Raw genomic sequence first — 20,880 nt, 5'->3', positions numbered from 1 at the left:
TTATTTCCCTGCGCTTGAGCCAGTGGCTGTGCAAGATTGACTATGGGTATCCATGTAATCCTCTCAGCCCATTTCTCACCACCCCTTTCATTCCTCTGAAATGCACTACTTCAGTTTCAAAGAGTGATGGAAGCATTGATTTCCCTTATTCGTTACTAGGATCCACATACCATATTACTATACTGATTTCCGTAGCGATTACGTTGAACTCCTACAATCTCAATTTATCAAATGTGATAAATTGATAAAACTACTCGTCATATATAGTCATCCATCCTGGTGCACAGACACTGGCACAGAAGATACCTATTTTAACTGCTGTTTAATATGTCCGGAACATCCAGCAACTGAAGCATCTATTTTTGCTGTGTTCCTGATATTCGTACCCGGTCGTATTCGCTGTTTCACATGGGCTTATATTACGAATCAAGAAAGTTATCTGTCAGACACCGTGCAGACAACTCTGCGACAAAAGTGTGGGGTTTAGCATTATGTGATTCTATGAAGTGCTCTTTGCCGCTTTCAAATATAAAAACTGGGTGAACTAGCGAATCGCGTAATAGGTGGCTATCTAAATTTGGTATATAACAATTTCGTAGAAGCCGTATAGAAACATGACAGGAATTATCGATATTATTAAACGAAACTGAACTAACTGCTGGTGGAAGTGTGGGAAAGCAGAGATAACTCAGGACGGTTGATGCACTATATCAAGGAATTCGCATGGTTACCTTGCTTTAAGGTGATCGCGCCTAATTCTGCATTAGAAGCGCGGGTATTATCGGAACGGAATAATACTAAGCCGGCGCCAAGTGGGCCAATCGAGACCTCAAGTTTATCTAGACTCCAATCCACTTCGTAAAAGCAAGGCGACGGTCCGAACGATGGGACCTACGTATTGTATGACTGTCTCCAATACTTCAAACGACTTTTAATTGCACAGCCTAGTCGTCAACCGGATTCCCAAATCTGAAGTTCTCCTTCCCTGACTGGAAAACAGATTTGTGGTATTTGATCATGACTCCCAGAAACAAAAATCTCCCTCTCTAGCCCCTTGACTATCCCAGCTTATGTGAGGTTATTGGAACTCAACGGCGAAGCGGTTTCCAAACGAGTACCATAACGCGCTCCTCGAACACCAGAACGAAAGCATCTATCCAGAAGTTCATTAACCTTTCTCATGTGAGGAGTTTTATGTTCGAAGATCGCTCCAATAAACCATGTTCCAGCTCTCATCGCTCGTACAAAAGGCGCAGTCCTTCATTGACCCGACTAATTTCATCCTTTCTTCGGCCTCCTCCGACCGAAATCCTTCCAAAGCATCACTCTTCCGTCAACAGTTTCGCCTTCCGGATTCCCAGAATCCACTTCAAGAAATAAGCGCTGAACTCGTATTACCCGTCCCTTTCTCAGATGCCTCACCGGCAACTCAGGGTCCTAAGTATGCGGAACGACCTGGAAATCGATATGAAGGCAATTTGCATCTGAGCGAACGTTTCTTATGTTTTTCGACTCAACATACCAGCTTCTTGCCATCTGCGAGTTTTGGTGCCTCTTCGGCCTTTACGGGTCAAACACATGGGACAGGCCCCTCTGGAAATGGATTTACGATGCCACTATGTGCGATTCGCAGGGTGGAACGTCTGAATAGTCTTGGTCATGTATTCTCCCTAGCACTGACGACGTGGAATGGAGCGCTGGTAAAGAGTCATGCGAAGGAAACATCGGTTACACCACAAAGGTTTACGCTCAATCTGATAGGGAGTAGGCATGCATGTGAACGCTTCTGCGATGGCTTAAAACGGGGCTTGAGGGAAGGGATGAAGGATGTGGATAACTTACGGATGGTTGTTGCGGATTGCCATTCAGAGCATTTGTTTAGTGGCCGGTCAACAAAAACAAATGATACATCCGACCCGAACACTCCTCCAAGGGAACCGCCTGATACCGGACTCGGTTTGCTGTTTAGGTATCCTGGAGATGCTCGCAAGCTGAGGGACCGAAGTAAGATGAGATTATGGGGAGAGTATTTTAGAGGTATGTGGAATTGTCGTACTTTAAATGCTACTAGAATAACTATTGATTTTAACAAGAGAACGGCCGTAATGCAACTATAATTCGCCAACCAACCTTCCACAAATTGATTCGCGTTGGGCTGCCGAATCGGCTTCGAGGAGAAATATGGGAGTTGACGTCCGGGTCGTTTTACGCCCGCCTCCGGGCTCCCAAGTTGTTTACGGAAACGCTTTCGAAGTTTTCTGGACGTGAGTCCCTTGCTATAGATGAGATTGAAAAGGATTTAAACCGAAGTCTTCCCGAATATCCGGGCTTCCAAAGCGAAGAAGGAATTGGTCGGTTGCGAAGAGTTTTGACCGCTTACAGTTGGATTAACGAAGAAATTGGTTACTGTCAGGCTATGAATATTGTTGTTGCCGCGTTATTAATGTAAGTTTGACGGTTGAACTATTTTGATTCAATAAAGCAAAATGAACTGACTTTTGCGCAGATATATGTCCGAAACCCAAGCCTTCTTCCTATTATCAGTTCTCTGTGATCGCCTTCTACCCGGTTACTATTCCACAACGATGTATGGAACCTTGCTGGACCAGAAAGTTTTTGAATCGCTTGTAGAAAAGACGATGCCCGTTCTCTGGGAACATCTTGTTAGATCAGATGTTCAGCTTTCTGTTGTGTCTCTTCCATGGTTTTTATCTCTATATATCAACTCAATGCCCCTCGTGTTTGCATTTCGTGTTCTAGACGTATTCTTCCTCGAAGGACCAAAAGTCTTGTTTCAAATCGGGTTGGCCATTTTGCGGATAAACGGCGAAGATCTCCTTGATGTGACGGATGATGGGACTTTCATCTCAGCTTTAAAATCTTACTTTTCGAGGCTCGATGAATCCGCACATCCCCGCTCGGAAAATCCTAAACTGAGAGCGATTACTCGATTTCAAGAGTTAATGGTTGTTGCTTTTAAGGAGTTTCAGGCGATTACTCACAACACCGTTACGGAGGAGAGAGATAAACATAAGGATGCGGTACTAGATAATATCGAGAGCTTTGCGAAACGAACATCGATCCGCAATTTAGGCCCGGAGAGTAAACGCCTAAGTGTGGATGATTTAGGCGCGATTTATGACCGTTTTTTTGAGAGATTGTATGATCATCAACAAAGAGTGAGGAAGGCTGACGAAGAGGAAAGATGGAAGGAGAAAGAGAATCGCAGAACTATTTCCCGCTATTCGACCCTAATGCCAACCCCTGGTGCAGAAATCGGAAGGGTTGGCCTTGGACCCAGTCCTACTCTCATGGATTATGAATGTTTCCGAGAATTCCTGGCCGCCACCGCCAAATGGGCAACCACAGATTCTTTAGCTTCACAAAAAGACTCATCCACGGAGCGTGGTACACATTCAAACGCCAGTTTCAGGGGACGCAGCAAGTCTTGGGATTCTAGCAATAGACCACAGCCAGCGGACCATGAGTTTATGAGACGACTGTTCCGCAACTGGGATGTTGATAAGGTTCAGGGCCTAAGTTTACAAAATGTTGTGAACGGACTTGCTCGTATAAAAGGAACTAGGGATATTATGAACACGATCAACTACTTTTTCGAGCTTTATGACGACAGCGGCACAGGGCAAGTAGACAGGGAAGGCATCTTGCGAATGTCGGAAGCCCTACTCTTCCTATCGAGAAGAGGGTTCGACGGCGCATTGGTTTCTAGTGACGCTACAAATGCTGAAATCCCCGCTTCACCACCTGAACAAGGCGTAATGAATAGAACAGATTTGAGCACTGAGGAGAAATTCCTGGGAAGTGTGAGCGCTTTTATACGACGGTGCTTTGAATATGCGGATCCCAGTCACCCACAAAATCAAGACAAGGCAACAAGTGAGATCGAGAGCAAGGAGGGTGCATTTGCCATTGGAGACGATGAGGACGACGATGGGGAGTTCCTAGACATAACTGCAGATGCCAACAACAATAAGGAAAACACCAGTACCAATAGCGTGTACTCTTCACCCAAATCAATGGCTCCTTCACAAAGCAGTACCACAACAAATCACAAACAAGGGTCCGAATCCGCAAACCTTGCGCTCGACCCCGCCCACCCATTACACATCACTATTCCAACATTCCGCATGGTAATCCTCGCCGATGAGCTCCTAGAACAATTCTTTGAAACATTCTTCCCTCAATCATTCCATCTTTCGGATACTCCCAACTTCGCTTCCCTCCGTAACACCTCGCTCTCCTCCAACCTCACCACTTTCACCAACCTCGGCGCAGGACGTCAAGGAACAAGCACAGCATCTGCAGCAGGAGCCACGGTCGCCGGAGCTTCAGGTGGCATCGTTCCACCGGGCCACAAGGGCCTTCGTGGAGTTTTAGATAACATAGTTTCTGATGGAATGCGCATGGCGGCCGAAGTACGTAAGAAGATGGATGAGGCCCAGAGGGAAATGGAGAAAAGCGCGCTTGCTGGGCGGGCGGATGATGATGAGGATGATGATGATGATGATGTGATGTATGATGATAGCAGAAGCGGGCACAGATCGACGATGACTGGTGGTGGGCGATCATCTGCCCGTGATTCAGATCATGATCTGTTGGAGGGGGCTGAGGTTGTCAGTTTAAGGGACAGGGATGATGCGAACGGCGACGGAGATGGGAATGAGATTGGGCATGGACGTGGCGGGATGAATGCTCATGAACCTCGAACGTAAGCTGACGAGCTGGATGAAGCTTTGTTTGTAATATTGATGAAATGTGGAAGAGGTGTGGTTATTTTGTCCGCTCGCGCTTCTATTTTTGATTCAGATATCACCCTTGCTATTATTAGTGCCTTGGTCATAAATACTCGTTTGCAGTCAACAACCATCTTCTTTAATTTTGATCCATGAGGATTCTTTTATAGGTGTATTACAGCCATCCCGTAAGCTAATTCAATGAGTAGAGGAGGAACGGAATTACAACTATTGTACGTCTCGAATTTCCGTATATAGAGAGCAAAGAGGATACCCCTCGCGTGGTCTGCAAGCTTTTTGAGGTAAAACGAGATGTGAGATTTTAAAGAATAACGTAATCCACCACCCCAACGCCCGTTTACACCCAACGCCCGCCATTTCGCCATCACTATGATGAAATATTTTCAACGTTATTTATTTCAACAACGCAATTAGATTTTAAGATGATATATTATAGGATGAAAATATATATAGAAAATTACATATAAAAATATATAGCTAATTCAGTAAACGTTTGTTTGGCTTAATAACTTGCCCAGAATGTGAAATCTTGGGTGGAGGCAGATTCAGTGAGCAAGCAGTCATTAAACCAGTAGAGATTGCAATATCATCATATCCCTCTGGCAGTGGATCCGTGGGCACTCTGGCAGGGCTCTGAAAATGTGATTTAGCCACTCTTTGCGAAATTGAGGGTCTACTTTCCTGATTAGGAAGGTGATTTTGGAATTCTTCAATCATCTTCTTATTCAATTGTGATTGTAGCCGTACAGCAGCTTGTTCTTCCTTTTCTTTTTGCTCCTGAGCCTTTTTCTCATCTCTAAGCTCCTTGTCAATCTGCCGTTGAGCAGCTCTTGCAGCCTTATCCATTTCCTTTTGCTGTTTTGTGGCCTGGCGAGCTGCCTCCCGCTCCATCCTCTGCTGGATGATATCTGCCTCCTTCTGTTCCTCAAGAATAGTGCGTTGCAGCTTTGCATCCTCCTTACGAGCTTGCTCATCCTTTTTGGCAACCTCTGAGGCCGCCAAATTCTCGTGGATGCTCTGCACCTTTGCCGGCGAGAAGAACTGCACCAATGATGGATTCAAGGGATCTAGCAACCCCATTGCCCTGCCACGCTTGCGACATCTCCTCTCTTGATTAAGAGCTTTTTGAAGCTGCCGATTCTCTATTAAAAGAACCTCTTTATCAAGAGCAAGATTTTCCTCTGCACGGATCACCTGGTTGAGATCATTAGATATTGGATGCTGCTGTTGCTTGACTTGCTTCACCAATTTCCGCAGGCCAACAATAGAAATAGGTGTTCTTGGTTGATATATTGCGTCGGGGGGGGGGGGGGGGGGGGGGGGGGTGCAAGGTCGTATTTGAAGCTTTTTAAGAACGCGTTCCGGATCAAATGGATGTAGGCCAGTGGCAGCAAATGCAGCTTCAATATTTGAAGATGTAACTGTCTCCTTCCACGCAGTGTCAAAAAGCTGCCAAAAAGACCTCTTTGTAGTGCGTATGAATCCCATTCCAGTTCTCATTCATTCATTCAGTTGTTTGGAATATGATTTACTCAATGATCCAAATATCCCAACATCTAGCGGCTGTAATCAGTGTGTAGAATGGGGAGAAAAAACAGTGAGTAGAATTCAATTCTGATCTGCATAATTGATGAATGCCATATTAACATGGGATGAGTGGCCATCCAATATAAGAAGTCTATATCCACGGCCTGCCTTCTTTTTTGTAAGAGGTTCAAAGATCTTCTTTAACCACATTAACCCATATTCATCATTGCTCCACCCATTTTCTGAAGCAGTGAAGTAGGCCTGATCCTTTTCACTATCAAAATCTTCAAGCCAAGTATCTTGCATATCTCTTGATTCCCCTTGATATATGAGAGCAGGTGGGAGCGAAGTTCCATCTGCGCAAATTGAGGCAAGTAGTGTTATGAATTCTCGACTGCCATCCTGGCTGGCACCTATCATACAGCCCGATTTGAGCGAATTAATCGATACAATACGTTTGAGGGTGTGAATGAATCCTAATAGGAATCCTTTCTCATCAAAGTTGGAGATATTTGCAGGTTCAAGGTTGTATTTCATGATTTTTGTCTGCAGCTGAAAAATTAAGATAAATTAGCAAGATGAGAATTAAAAAAGCAGTATAAGAAAGAAATCTATTACAAGATCAAAATAATGCTTGAAGTATGCAGAATTGTCTGCAATCTTGCATTTTTGGTCGATATTTCACAGGTAGAGTGACTTGATCACATCCTTGTGGCACTCGCAGAACTGAGCCACCCAGTTGACTCCAATAGGTGCTTTTAGAATCTCAACAACGAGATTATGAAGGATTTGGGGCGTACAAGGGAAACCGCGATCTGCTAATTGATTGATATGAAAAAGGAGCCGTTTTTTCTTGCAAATCAGTGAGAGCTTTGCAGTGGATAGAGCTTGCTTCCTTTCTTGACATTTGAATGCCTCTATAACGCCTTGACAACATATATCAGCTGATTCCATATTTTTTTAGCGGTCTCAGTGTAATTAGGCGTTAATTGCGCGTTCAAATCATCAATCGCGGCTTGTATAACTGCTTCGTGGTGCATGTTGTGGGTGGTTAAAGATGAATGAAAAATGAAGATTTGAGCGGGCGTTGGGTGTAAACGGGCGTTGGGTGGTTGATTACGTTAGTTAGTTAACCTGACATGGGGAGATAATATGAACGTCGGAACCTTTGCCTTTATCTGCTAACATCTCTTCTTGAGATCTTGTTATAGTTTCCTGCTACGGTCTGTCCATGTTCTTTCTCTTCTGACTCGTACTGTGTGAATGGCTAACTAATATTTGTGATGAAATCCTTTGCAAGACAGCTCGATGATCTTAACCTGGGGCATTAAAACTGTACATCGTAAGCATGGGACGCTAAGGTTGGTGGTTTCATTCTCGAATATTCAGATGTCATAAGAGGTAAAAGGAACGATGAATTTGATGATCAAGGATTTGTCCTGTATACCCTCAGGTGATGTGATCCATGGATAGTAGCAAACTACGGTGGATAGAGAAATAACTCCGCAAATATGGAATGACCTCATCGAACTGTTCCATGGATACATTAAGGGTTTCTGTGGTAGTTACTAATTAACTTGCTGATCCGTGACAGCGCAGCATGAGAGAGCTGAAAACAAACTGAAAACTTGCGCTGTTCTAACTTGTGGGATTTGGAGATGTAGAGTTACGCGTGATAATAATCATTCGGTTGAAGATTTATCGTTACAATTCCAAAGCAGTTCACGAACACAAAAACATAACTAAACAGTTGGAAAACTGTAGCTTATGATACAGAATGACGTAGTCATCCACTCCTTTGTAGCTAAATGAGAGTCAGAATAACATTGATAATAGACCTTTGGGGTCTCGAGGTTTATCCATCCCCTTTCCCCTAGATTATGGTTAATGCACAGGAGGTCCTTTGCGACTTCATGCTGCTTCATATCAATCATGCAGTTGCGATGAGGTTCTTGAGGGTTCCGAAAGTCGACTCTTATAACCAATACCATAACTAATGTTCCCAACTGAGTTTCTGATGCTCAGTCGAGTAGTTAAAATACATGTTAGTAGTTATATTTCAGCCGGGTCGCCTGGGTTGAATATTATTAGGAATGAGATTGGAGCAAACGTAACTGGTCAAATAAAGCGTTGCGCAATCCGTGTCAGGATTTGGTCGCAACTCACTACTTTGACTATTCGACCAACTCGTTGCTTTTCCCCCCTTCGGACTCTTTAACTAACCTCCGAGGCCGGATAGTTATCTTGCGCCAACCGAACACAGGATGAACCCCTGAGAAAGAAACATCTCACAACAAGTAATTATGAGAAACAACCGCCCGCTCTCTTCTCAGACATCCTATAACTATCATGAGCGATTAGATATTGGGTCAAAAGTTTATGCTTCTTCTTGTACCTTGACGGGGTTTGTTGTGTGGAGGTGTTGTTGCATGTTGTTGCATGTCGTTGCATGAGGCTCTGAAGGCGCGGTTTCCCTCAACCCCGTCGCTGCTGACTTAGCCAACGTTGATCACCGCAACTTCGACTTCGACTCTTGACTCGACCAGGACCTCGCCTCCTCAACCCACCCCCTCTCGTCCATGCCACACCATACTGCCCATCTCCCTCACACCTCTGGTCGTCCTGGCGGCTCACCTCTGCTTTTTCTAAAACGTTTTCATGACCGTTACGCTCTAATTATTTGTCGTTGACTTGGCGTAGTGATGCTAACATATGGTTGTACCCCTTTGATATTTTCCGCGATCTCGTTCCATTCGTTCAAGGAGCCCTATGACCCTCATGTTTGTGGATTCAACTCTCCATTTGGCTAGGCTCATATTATCAGCCTCTGCTTGAGGCCTAGATTTGGGTCAATTTTTAAGCAGGGTTGCGGAGTAGTCCCGCAGAACTTCAAAATGGCATACCAACAAAACGGCCAGCGCCCACAGCAGTATCCTGGCCTCCCCGCGTCTCCCGCACCGCAGTACCACCAGCGCCAACAACAAGAACAACAGCATCAGTTTCCGCTATCGCATCCCCTTCAATATCCCGCGCACTATGTTCCTGCGCCCCCGCTAGCCAACCAGCAGCCTCAGGTCCCATTGCGACGGACGACGAGTTTCGACGCTGGCGATGACCAAACTTACTTCCATGGTCGACAGCATGCCGGCGCAACTACGGGCTATGTAGGGCAAGCAGACCAAGTAAGCCCTGGCAGTGGGTATGCAGGTTATTCGAGCGGAGGTGTGAACAGCGCCACAACAAATAATCTGGGATCAGGGAGCTTACATTTGTCTGTGACCTCACAACAAGTGATCAGCCAGTCTTCGCATAACTCGTCTGCGATGGCGGGATATCAACATCATTATCAATCCCCACCCTCAACTTCTCCGAGCCAACCCGCCTATAACCCCCTACAGTTCGCACATCCCGCTCCGGCAGCTCATTCACAACCAGGATATAATCCTCAGGCGTTCGTACCCACTGGCACTGCCAATACGCAATACAATAGCCAGGCCTATCAGCATTACAATCCAGCTGCATATCAAACTCCTCCCTCAGCCACGTATCAAACCTCCCCAACACCGTCATGGCAGCCGGTAACACCCGCTCAGTCGTATGGTTTCTCCCCGTCTTCGCAGTACCAATTTTCTCAGGCTACTCCTCAGCAGCAACATGTGCCGCTACTGCCACCTCCACCTCCACTTCCACCTCCACGAAATCATGAGAACGCGTATCAGCCTGGGTATCCGTCGCCTCAGCATATCGATACCTCTCCACGTTCGCAGTACGGTTATCCGGCCAGCACTTCTCAGCCAATCTCGTCCGTATCTCTCATCACTCCTCAGTCAACTTACACTACCGCACCTCCGACAACCCAGGCTGTTTACACTACGGATATATATGCAGCCGAGGTTCCTGCACCTGCTGTTCCAGGAAGGCTCTACGCCCAGGGTTCTCAACCTCTACCATCCTCCCCTCATCCTCCTCCACACAATACATTTGTACAAGGAGCATTCCATCAGCCATCCTCTCATTCTTCTGTCGATGATAGATCGCCTGCAACGTATCAGGCTAGTGGCCTAGTTCCAACTCCCCCTGTTCACCAGACACACCAAATTTTACCTAGGCGAACTGATACACTGAATCGCCACCCACAGTCTAGGCCTTTACCGGGGCCGCCAACAGAGACAGAGCAAGTGGCGACATCTGTAGTGGACAGGCGGAATGGACGAGGGGATTTTGATGTTAGTTATGGGGATTCTATGAAACCAATTGAAGGTGCAGTGATAGAAAATCACCCGGCAGGTGCACGACAAAGCCCCCGAACTACCACCTACCATAATCAACCATGCCAAGGAACTACCGTTGACCGACCCTCACCACTCTCCGCTTCGCCGCATCCTCATATATCTCCAGACCTGCATCACTCATATACGAACGGTCATGCTCACATTGCCAATGTTGGACCTGGACTTAATATTAACTACGATGCACATAGTGAGGAGGACGATGCCGAAGCTGCTGCTGGCTTGGCAGCCTTGCAAATGGCAGAGGAGGAAGATGTTATTTTCAGTGCTCGCCGAACCGCAAATTCAACAACGGCGAGTGCTCTCGGACTCGTCCATGACCGTCTCCCTTCGACTCCCAACGCCCACGTTGAATCGAGTAGCGATAGTGATTATGCTCATCATGACATGGGCCTATACGGGGGAGGGTACGACGCTCACCTGCACTATGGTGATAATAACCCCAACATTAGCCCTGATACTGGACAACTTGTCGCCACTTCTGGCTCGCTGCGAAGTTCAGATATATCCACGGACGACTTCGGGACGAATTCGGATAATTATGAATACCCAAGCATGGACCAGGATTCCATTCACCCTTTCCCATCCCATAGTAGTCCGGCACGAGTGGATGTCGTTGGTATTGGCGGTCTCGCACAGCCCACAATTAATAACAGAAGGATGAGTTTCGAAGATGGTGATGAGGGAGCTATGAATAGGCCAGGCACGCGGCCCACTTCAGGGAGCGACACTACTGATGAAGGCGAACCCCAGGATTTATTCTTTCATCCAGGAATGTCTTCCAGGCCTCTACCTCCCGCACCTGTTCCTGTGGCAAGCAAAAATCTTATCCCGCATCTGATGCCTGCAGGTACTTATCGGAACCGCGAACCACATGGGCAACAATTTAATTCCTATGGACAACCTCCCTATCCCTCTCATCCAGAAGAGTTTGTTCAACCCTCGTCGGCGGTTCCACGGTCAACTTCTCTTTCTACCCATACGAATAGTCCTCGCGCTGATCCGATCATTAGGTCGAAAACGGATGCGGATAGAATTAGGCTGAAACAGGGTACATATGATTCGCCGGGCGCGACACCTGTTACGCTCGACCTGCCTACCATACCAGCCGGAAGGCGTAAGAAATTTAGCCCCGCGAAATTGTCAACGGAACAATTCCGGAAGTGCATTGAACCGTGGGCTCTTAGTGCTGTAGTTGCGTGGATCAAGGACTTGAGTGAAGATGAGACTGACCTTAAGGAACAGGCCATAGTTGACGCTGTTGTCGCACTATTTACTCACAAGGTTCCCACCATGAACACTATTGATGCGGAAGTTTTGGGCGATAGGATTGTGAAAAATATGTTAAATGAAGGTGTGTTAATTAAAGATGAAGAGTGGGTTAAATTCGGGCCTTCAACCCTCTCGGGCGTCTTCTGGCAAATTAGTGGTCAAGGCTGCTATTCGTCCCGACTGCATTTACAGGAAGGTGAATCTGTTGGCCGCTGCTACTCTCATCATTGTATGCGAACTCTAAAGAAGGTTAATCTCCAGATGCATGAAATGGAACCAGAGAAAAAGGCAGAGGATTGGGCTACATTCTACAAAGTAGGCAAAGAAATATTCGAGACTCATTCAAAAAAGGAAATCGATCGACAGAATATCCTCCATGAGATTGTTACGACGGAAGACGCGTATATTGGACAGCTGGATGTGTTGCGAATGTTGTATCGTGATCAGCTTGCAGAATTTAACCCTCCAGTGGTTAACCCGAAGCGCATTAAAAAGTTTTCAAACGATGTTTTTGGAAAAGTGGATGCTGTCAAGAAGGTCAACGAAGATCACTTACTTGCTCAGTTGAAATATCGTCAAAAGGAACAAGGACCATGGATTGTTGGGTTCAGTGACATATTCCGCGAGTGGATTCGACGAGCAAGGGCTGCTTATATTGATTACGCAGCGACTTTTCCCAATGCAAATTATCTTGTTCGAAGAGAGGCTGAAACAAACATCCTGTTCAGGCAATTCTTAAACCAGGCCCGGGAAAATAAGCTGTCTAACCGACTAAGTTGGGACACGTTCTTGAAGGCTCCGATCACCCGGATCCAGCGATATGTCCTCCTCTTGAATACAGTATTAAAAAGTATGGAAAGAGAGTGCGAAGAGAAGACCAATTTAATCCAGGCCATAGAAGAAATCAAAGCTGTTGCTGCTGAATGCGACACAAAAGTTGGCGATATGGCCAAGACCGTGAACCTGAAGGAACTAGGATTGAAGTTGCAGCTCAGGCCGGAGTTGAAAGGGGAATTTCAACTTAACCTTGAGCATTTGGAGATCATATTCCAAGGGGATCTCCAGCGACCGCGAACAAAGCGGTTTAATTGGGTTGATATACGTGCAATTTTGTTCGATCGGTATCTAATTCTTGCAAAAATTGTCGTCTCTCGGGATGCGTCACGAAAAGAGTTCTATGATGTATCCAAACTGCCAATACCAATGGACCTTCTAACCCTCGAGAGTACGAATGATGACCCTGTCATGAAATCTTCTGTTAGGGGGATAACTGCAGTTTCGACTCCCGCCGGTAGACTAGGTTCTCCAGCGGATCGCAATAGCCCTGGCCCTGGGAACTTAACACATACTGCCACGAGTTCTTCCACTGCGTCTACCAATTCCACCGCTTCTTCCAAAACTCTTGTTCCTGTTTCCGTTCTTGACCAGAGAGATGACAAAATTTTATATCCCTTCAAAATCAAACATCTTGGCCAGCCAGATGTGTACACACTTTATGCACCCACGGCACAAAGCCGACAGGATTGGTGCGAAAAGATTATTGAGGCCAAAATAAAGCATGCAAAGTCTCTTCATGCTCAGAATGCGGAGCCTTTCAAACTTCGTGTACTTTCGGACTCCGCATTTGCATATCCGGACCACGCAGTTTCACCTAAGACCGCCGTAATCACAGGCACTCCCTTGGATCGAGCGATACGTGAAGTTGAAGCTAGGTACCAAGGAAATCTGTCACGGCCATTACCAATCTGCAGAGCTTCCGTAAATTGTGCTACTGTGTTTCAACAACCGCATGGAAGATTGATGTGTGCTGTTGGGACAGACTACGGCGTGTATATCTCGGAATACGACGATTCTAGAGGTTGGACGAAGGTGAGTACTAGAGTCTCGCAGTTTAGCCAAATGATATCGTGTTTACGGACCTTAGCTAACATCCCCATCTCTAGGCAATATCCACAGTACGCGTAACTCAGATGGCTGTTTTCGAGGAGTTCAACCTGTTCCTCCTTATTGCAGACAAATCTTTAATCGCATACCACCTTGACGTTGTTTGCCCACCAAGTGGGGTTCACGCACAAAGCGACTCGCAAAGGCGTGCTCCACAAAAGTTATCAGGTAATCGAGAAGTTGGATTCTTTGTTGCTGGCCGCATGAAGGACAGGGCTCTTGTGATTTATAAGAAACGTGATGGGATTACGTCCACTTTCAAGGTATTATCGTCCAACTGTTTTTGCATCAAATGTCCTTGCCATGCGCGTATGGATATAACTGGTTCTCTAATCGCTGAACTTCGCATTAGGCCCTTGAACCTGTTTTGCAAAAGTCATCCTCAATTCGTCCACGATTCCTACCTACACGTCGTGGCCAAACCGATTTTTTCCGTGACTATGATGAATTTTATATCCCGGCAGAAAGTTATAGCATCAACCTTTTCCATTCTTCACTTGCCATTTCGACATCCCGAGGTGTCGAGGTTCTCACTTTAGACAAAAAGCAACCATACTCTGTCCCTTGCCTCCAATCCAAACAGCCCGAAGCGCAGCCAAGTCTAAATCAAATTGGTAGCCGTATTAGCAATCTCCGGCCATTAGGCATGTTCCGCCTCAGCGATACCGATTTCCTCGTCGTCTTCGTTGACTGCGCCGTCTACGTTGATAATCACGGCGACGTCAACCGTGCAGTTATTATGGAATTTCTCGGTCGCGCCATCTCCGCCTGCCTCTGCGGAAAATTTCTCATTCTTGTCAACGAGGACTTTGTCGAAGTGCGCAACGCTATGAACGGGCGACTGCGGCAGGTTATCGCTGGCCGCAATGTGACGCTTCTTGACGATGGCGGAAATGGATCTGGTGGCATGAGTAGCTCGTCACCAACGAATTTTAATGAGGCGGCCGCTGCTGTAAACCCGCTAAGCGGGCAGAATGGCCTAGGCCTCTCAACTGGATTTTCGACTTCTGGGCGAACGGTGAAGATTTGCATGCAGCACCCTGAACATGAACGTAGTCAAATTATTGTGGAATTACTCGAAAACCATGGGTTGAAGGAGTGATTACCGTTTGGGGATTTTTAAGATTTTCAGGTTATATATTTGTTGGTTTCTCTTTCTTTCTTTCTTTCTTTTCTTAACAAAAATGTATGTTTGTGTTTCTATACCCACTTTCACGTATTCTCCGGATGTTGCTCCTTTAATTTTTATTGTATTCTTTTCATTTTGGATTCTTCTTTTGGAGGTGTTATAACCCGCTATTTCTGGTTTTCTTCGCCTATGGCGGTTTGGCGAATCTTTTTGTGTCGTGCTTCCATTCTTCAACATTATTTGCTTAATTTACATTTTACCTACCCTCTTTGCTTTATATTTACTTGTACATTTTTATTCGTACCCTCAATTTCAATTTCTGAATGTCTTTCTTTCTCATTCCTAATTTTTCTGTTGCTCATTTTTCCCCTATTTCTTTGGTTATATATATCACATCTTTTTGCGGCAAAGTATACTCCACGTTACCCATGAGCAAACGGTTTTCAGTTTACGGTCATTATCTTATTTATGATTCAGCCTTTGTCATTATGAAGGGCTATATTCAAGTCCGTTTATATATACTTCACAATTCACAGGCTAGCTAGTAATACAGCTATACAGATATCCAAATAGTTTCAACACAAGCATAATTTATGAATAGCGATTGTGCCGTCCCTCCATTCCTCTACCGCCCGAAATACCATGAGAGTGGGGTTCAACCGGCTGAAAACACAACAGCCTATCTATTGACCGAGTCATTTTGTTTCCAGTTGCAGAGCAGCAACCAGGATGACCTGGATAAGTTAGATCTGGCTATGGCAGCTAATTCATTCCTCATTTGATATATCTCGAGAACGAAGGGTTTGTTTAAAGAGGTTTTTGCTCAGTTTGCCATTGTCGGGTTTCCGGTCAATAAGGAGTCAGGTACGCTTATACAAATACAAAACCATTTACATTCTATTATTTTGGTTATTGGCTTGGTGATATAGATGAAATAGTTTAACTGTTAACTAAGTCTTTCAGTTGTTAGTTATTGGCTTTTTCAATAAGGGGATATAGGGCGTACGTAAGTAATCGTTAAACTGGATTGCGGTGCCATAGCACCTTGGAAATTCAGATGGAATTCAACTAATGTTATATTATATGCGAATTGGATACAGTGTTGTATAACTAGCTATTATGCTTTCAAAAATAAATAAAACTTTTATCTTACAGCACAAGGGTTGATACCATGGCAGAACTTCTGGTGATTCAAAAGATAAATCTTCCGAGGACTGTGGGATAGGATTACTGATGCTAGTCCCATGATGCGGACTTTTTCTTTTTGAAAGTGCGAATTTCGTGGAAATAGGGTGTTGCTCTCTGTATCAATAGTGACACTCCCAACCTTGGAAATGGCTCTGTGCCTATTGAATAGCGAAAACCTTGGAAAGCCCTCACATGGCCATAGAGAATAGTATTCGTGGTTCAACGGTCTTCCCATAAAGGAGCCGCTTCCCCGAGTCACGTCTTCTTTTCCAGGAATCCTGACATGTCCGTTGAGTGACCTCAGGGTTACAACCCAATTGTTCCTGCGCAGGTTGTTCGTTGATTAGGACATTTTGCGAAAGGGAGAACGGCGACGCGTAGTGTTATATTAATATGTCGCAATTGGCCAAAGTGATCTACCAGCGAGCGATATATAGACATATATAGATATGTTCCCGCAACTTGATTTATTGACGAATGCATTGTTCGTCAACGACGGGAATATCCAAGATGTGGCAAATAAGTAAATGTTTTGTCGCGGTTTTCTTTTTGAGAGTTCGAGGCAGTTCTTGGCAGTGTTCAAACAGCAAAGTGTGGTTGCAGTCGCTTCAGCGGCAACGAAGGAATTAAAATGCTTGAATAATAATCTCGAGTCAACGTTGATAAATCGACATGACAGGTGCATCTCCATTCACGATGTATTACATCACCAGTCACAATCCATGTCAGCTGATCTTGGGTGTGTCGCTCTGCGTCCTGATACCGCTTCAGAGGCACAGATTCCATTCTCCTCCAAGCCCCTCCAATCCATTTCTGACTCTCGGGGTATGTAAAGCTGGCAAGTGGGACATTGCCAACACAACGTTTACAGGTCATGCAATTTTATCCTTAGGCCTGGTTGCGTTTTACCGAATGTAACGAAAGAATCACGTTCGGAATCGGCAGGCAAGTCAGGCCGCGCTGGAAGCTTTGGGTTTGACCGCAGTAAACGAAGATACTTATTACGATATAATTATTCGTCTCCGGCGTAATCGAATTCAGGATTCGGGACAAAGTCTCCCTTCCAGTGTTCCGACGAATCAACTTGATCCGGTTTCACATATCTTGCGGTCATCGCAAAGCGAAGTTTACCTTCAGGAACGACTGCATGCTCGTAATACTTCTGCAAATTAGGACCATGCATCACAACCATATCACCGTGATTAAGCTGTAGTACGCAGAATGGAGAAGATTCCTTTTTGTTGACTCCGTCCATCTGCTCTTCATCATGCTTTCGTTTCGTCTTTCGTTGCAGGAGTCTTTGGAGGCTGTCCTCATAATAAGATAAAGAGATCTCGCCATCCTTAAGCTTCCGCTGAAGCTCGACTCTTTGTTCGTACATCAGACAGCCAGGAAGTACAGGATCATCTACAACAAGTTTGCCTGCTCTGCTACACCCATGATAGTATTTGGCCTTCATGCGGATAGTCATGGTCGCTTTTCCACCTAGAGAAAGTGTGGCGATTGTTGGTCCCAGAGACGACTCCCCGTCATCATGATACTGAAAACAGACGTTAACCGCGGGTAACGCCGCCAACGTATGTCTTTGACTTACCCCGATTGACATGTCCTCAAAATATCCCAGGGTTAACAGCTCATTAGGCCTCTGAAATTCATCTTCATTCACAGTCTTCTGGGTAGCCCAAGTAAGACGTCCGAGGGCAGCAAGAATTACGGAGGGAGCTGCGTTGAAAGGCCTAGAATCGACACTCACAACGTATTTATATGGCATTCCCTATTTCTCATGTAAGAAAAACAACCAGATGCAGACGAGAGCAAACATTGGGGGACTTACATAGTTAACAGCAAAGTGCGAAGTCAGAGTTCCAGCCACTATTCTCGGAAGAAATAAAGTTAGTAAATCGAAACTCAAATTAGGAGGTGGGTTATTATGAATGATGGCATTTTAGAAGCAGCTAGAGAGGAAGCAGAATTTCGTAAGGGAGACACATGCCGACGCTCTGCTGAAGGGGATACCGTCGTAGGCCAAGATCCTCCTCCTGTAACATTTTAAAGAGATCATTTGGGCCTCTTTCGCGAAAATTAACTGTATTATTAGCAGCAAAATGCGTAATTAGACCCACACCAGGGATCTCGAACATGTCTTTCCTGTAGTTCTTCATGTAATGAACCACTGGAGCTGTTTTAGTTTCTTTGCCTTTGCGTGGGAGCCGATGGCCAACAGGGCCCATCTCGAGCTCTGGAAGCACGGATCTCAGCGATACTCGAGTCATAGAGAATTGGTACTGAAAGCCACAGCCCTCCGTTTCGCAAATCCACCCTCTCCAATACTTTCTGGAAATGCATCGTCTACACTTGGGACACACAATTCCTTTCCATGTAACACGTGCCGATGTGAGGTCGGTGTCTTCTTTCAAAAATGTAGAAAGTAGATCCGGGACCAGACTACAAGGAGCTCGAACCGGCTGTTTCTGTTGAGTCCTCATCCTCAGAAATAGGGGGTGGTAGGTCAATGTTTTCGATGGCGAAGATCCGTTCACCCGCCAGAACTGATTGCAGAAAGGCCGCAGACACATCCAGCCCTCCTGATAAACCCGAGGGCTTGTACTCGAGCACGATTTGCAGGTTGGGCCATCGATCGGCGCGATAGAAGTACGCTGACGTATGGGAATCGGATCATTTGAATTTTCCGGAGCCCACCAGCTTTTGCTATCTAGATCCAGCTTCTCAAACCGTATTCTAGCAGCCGGCATCTTGTCTACTTTCTCAAACCAAATGTTGGTGATTCGAAAAAAGTCCATCACATTGTATCGATGGGGAACCTTCGTAGGACATATAGAGTTTTTGTTGCCTAGAGAATCATGAGCCCCAATAATTGATAAAATGCATACAGTTCTCTGTGTTTACCGATGATCATTCCTACTGGTATATCGTGCTTCATGGAATTCATAAGAGCATCAAAAATGGTTCCAGACCCGGTATGCGGCTTTGTCTGAACCAATTCGCCATTTTTGTTCTTTTCACACCCACCTCCACTACAATATTTCATTAGTCAAAGGATGGAAACAAACTATGTAAAGTACCATCAGCCTACATTCGAGTAATGATAATTTCATCGTCTAAGTATGCCTGGCTTCCACTGTCAGCATCGACGAGAAATCCCCAACAGTAACCATCAAGAAAGTAGCAGCCACCCTGCAGCGAACGGAACCAAGGTAGAGCATCACAAAGTTCCGGTCGATTTGTTGCCCACGCTGGTGGAGAACCACATGGTGGAGCTGTCCCGGTAATCAGTATGGGCGTAGTGCATGCCGTTGTTGAGGTTTTAGAAATAGGCAGATCTGGGCTTGCTTGAGTGCGCGATAACGAAATACCTCCTGAAAGCGAGGTCAGAATAGCATCTCACAATATCAGTATGCTAAAGTTGTTGCGGTAAAAATGCCCGTGTTGTCGATTAAAATAAAGAAATAAAGGAATACAACGTTGCATATATGAGGTTTCTCATCTGCTTGGCATTAAACAGTTTGAATGAGTAAGCAGGGAGGTGATGGCAAAATGGCAACGAAAGATAGAATAAATGAAGTAAAAAGAATAGCAGAAGTAAGCACAAATATGCAATTTTACACAAAGCTAAGGCATGGAATAACATACTTGATTTGGCTTCCTGAGGTTTGGTAATCGTGCCCACGCCCACAACATTCCTCTGGCGCAAAGCTCTTCGTACAATTCCATTATTTGGCTCGGCCTTCATATTGCAAACACACGACGTAGACCTAATAAATTACTAATTATGATCCACGAGTGAGTGAGTCTAATTGACACTCCGTTTTAGATTGATGACTGTGCCGTAATCAACTTCCAAAGGATGCCTAGAACAACTGCTAGGGAAATAGCAACAAGTCAAGTCAGCCCGTCAAACCAGAAATCGATAAATGCCAAAAAAATATTCTTCAGATAACGGGGAAGGGAAAAAAGGGAATGACAGTGCCTGAGGAAATTTGACTGGCCGGTGAAGAAGGGTCGAATAATGTCGTAACGCAAGTCGAGTGACAAAATAACGGAGAATTCTGGGAACGACATGCTTCTTACCAAGGTGATAGAGTTGGTAAATAATTCTTATCCAAAAATGAAAAAGACTTACGAAACCAGAGTTGAATCTATCTCCGATGCTCCCAAATATTTGCTGAATGGTTTTAGCAGACATCGACTGCAAGGACCACCGAAAAGAGAAGAATCGAATCGCGCATAAAATTATAACAACAGTTTCCCATGAAATTGACCTGACAAAATAAGGCCCATGGAGGAGACGAGTTGCTACAACGTGAAGATGCTGGGATAGGCAGGGTCAAGAACTTGTCCGTGAAACAAACCGTGACCGGTGGGGGTGTTGATGGATAACATATATATATCTTCGTGCAGCTTGAGCAATATGAAGGAGAAACCGACAGGTCGAAGGAGGAATGGCCCGATGAGAAAATCGCATTTCTCATATTCGTCATATATATCCTAGTACCATGGGTTGCAAAAACGTTGGCGGACGTACCGGAGAGCGGAAGCGACACTAACTTTCCATTCTCGAACACAGTCGATAGATATTGGCTTTTGTTTTGTAATAGCTGAATGTAAACTGAAATAGTAATTCCATTTTTCATATTGTACAAGAACTTGGGACCCGTGGACCCGTAGTATGCAGCACGTAATTCAATGGGGATCTGAAAGTCATACAGGTGCCCCATTATATGGGCAGCATGGATGG

At 45.3% G+C, this 20,880-nt stretch overlaps 3 protein-coding genes across 3 annotated transcripts; 2 read left to right on the top strand and 1 right to left on the bottom strand.

The window, feature by feature from the left end:
- Positions 1-1,220: 1,220 nt before the first annotated feature.
- On the top strand, positions 1,221-4,733 carry PAAG_04891 (GTPase-activating protein GYP2; the record flags this gene model as incomplete). Its single annotated transcript, XM_002793316.2, has 3 exons — positions 1,221-2,037; positions 2,094-2,445; positions 2,507-4,733. The coding sequence occupies 3 exons, from the start codon at positions 1,221-1,223 to the stop codon at positions 4,731-4,733; spliced, it is 3,396 nt and encodes a 1,131-aa protein (XP_002793362.1).
- A 4,463-nt stretch (positions 4,734-9,196) lies between these two features.
- Positions 9,197-14,909, top strand: PAAG_04890 (CNH domain-containing protein; the record flags this gene model as incomplete). Its single annotated transcript, XM_015845405.1, has 3 exons — positions 9,197-13,732; positions 13,807-14,070; positions 14,160-14,909. The coding sequence occupies 3 exons, from the start codon at positions 9,197-9,199 to the stop codon at positions 14,907-14,909; spliced, it is 5,550 nt and encodes a 1,849-aa protein (XP_015699631.1).
- A 2,227-nt stretch (positions 14,910-17,136) lies between these two features.
- PAAG_04889 (hypothetical protein) lies at positions 17,137-19,875 on the bottom strand (the record flags this gene model as incomplete). Its single annotated transcript, XM_015845404.1, has 7 exons — positions 17,137-17,664; positions 17,719-17,898; positions 17,959-18,001; positions 18,114-18,975; positions 19,032-19,159; positions 19,219-19,501; positions 19,776-19,875. 7 exons carry the CDS (start codon positions 19,873-19,875, stop codon positions 17,137-17,139), a joined length of 2,124 nt encoding a protein of 707 aa, XP_015699630.1.
- Between the last annotated feature and the right edge of the window lie 1,005 nt (positions 19,876-20,880).

Source organism: Paracoccidioides lutzii, assembly GCF_000150705.2.
Source record: "Paracoccidioides lutzii Pb01 unplaced genomic scaffold supercont2.12, whole genome shotgun sequence".
Taxonomy (NCBI): Eukaryota; Fungi; Ascomycota; class Eurotiomycetes; order Onygenales; family Ajellomycetaceae; genus Paracoccidioides; species Paracoccidioides lutzii.
Note: the sequence above shows the minus strand (reverse complement) of the source record. Positions and strands in the feature narration are given on the sequence as shown.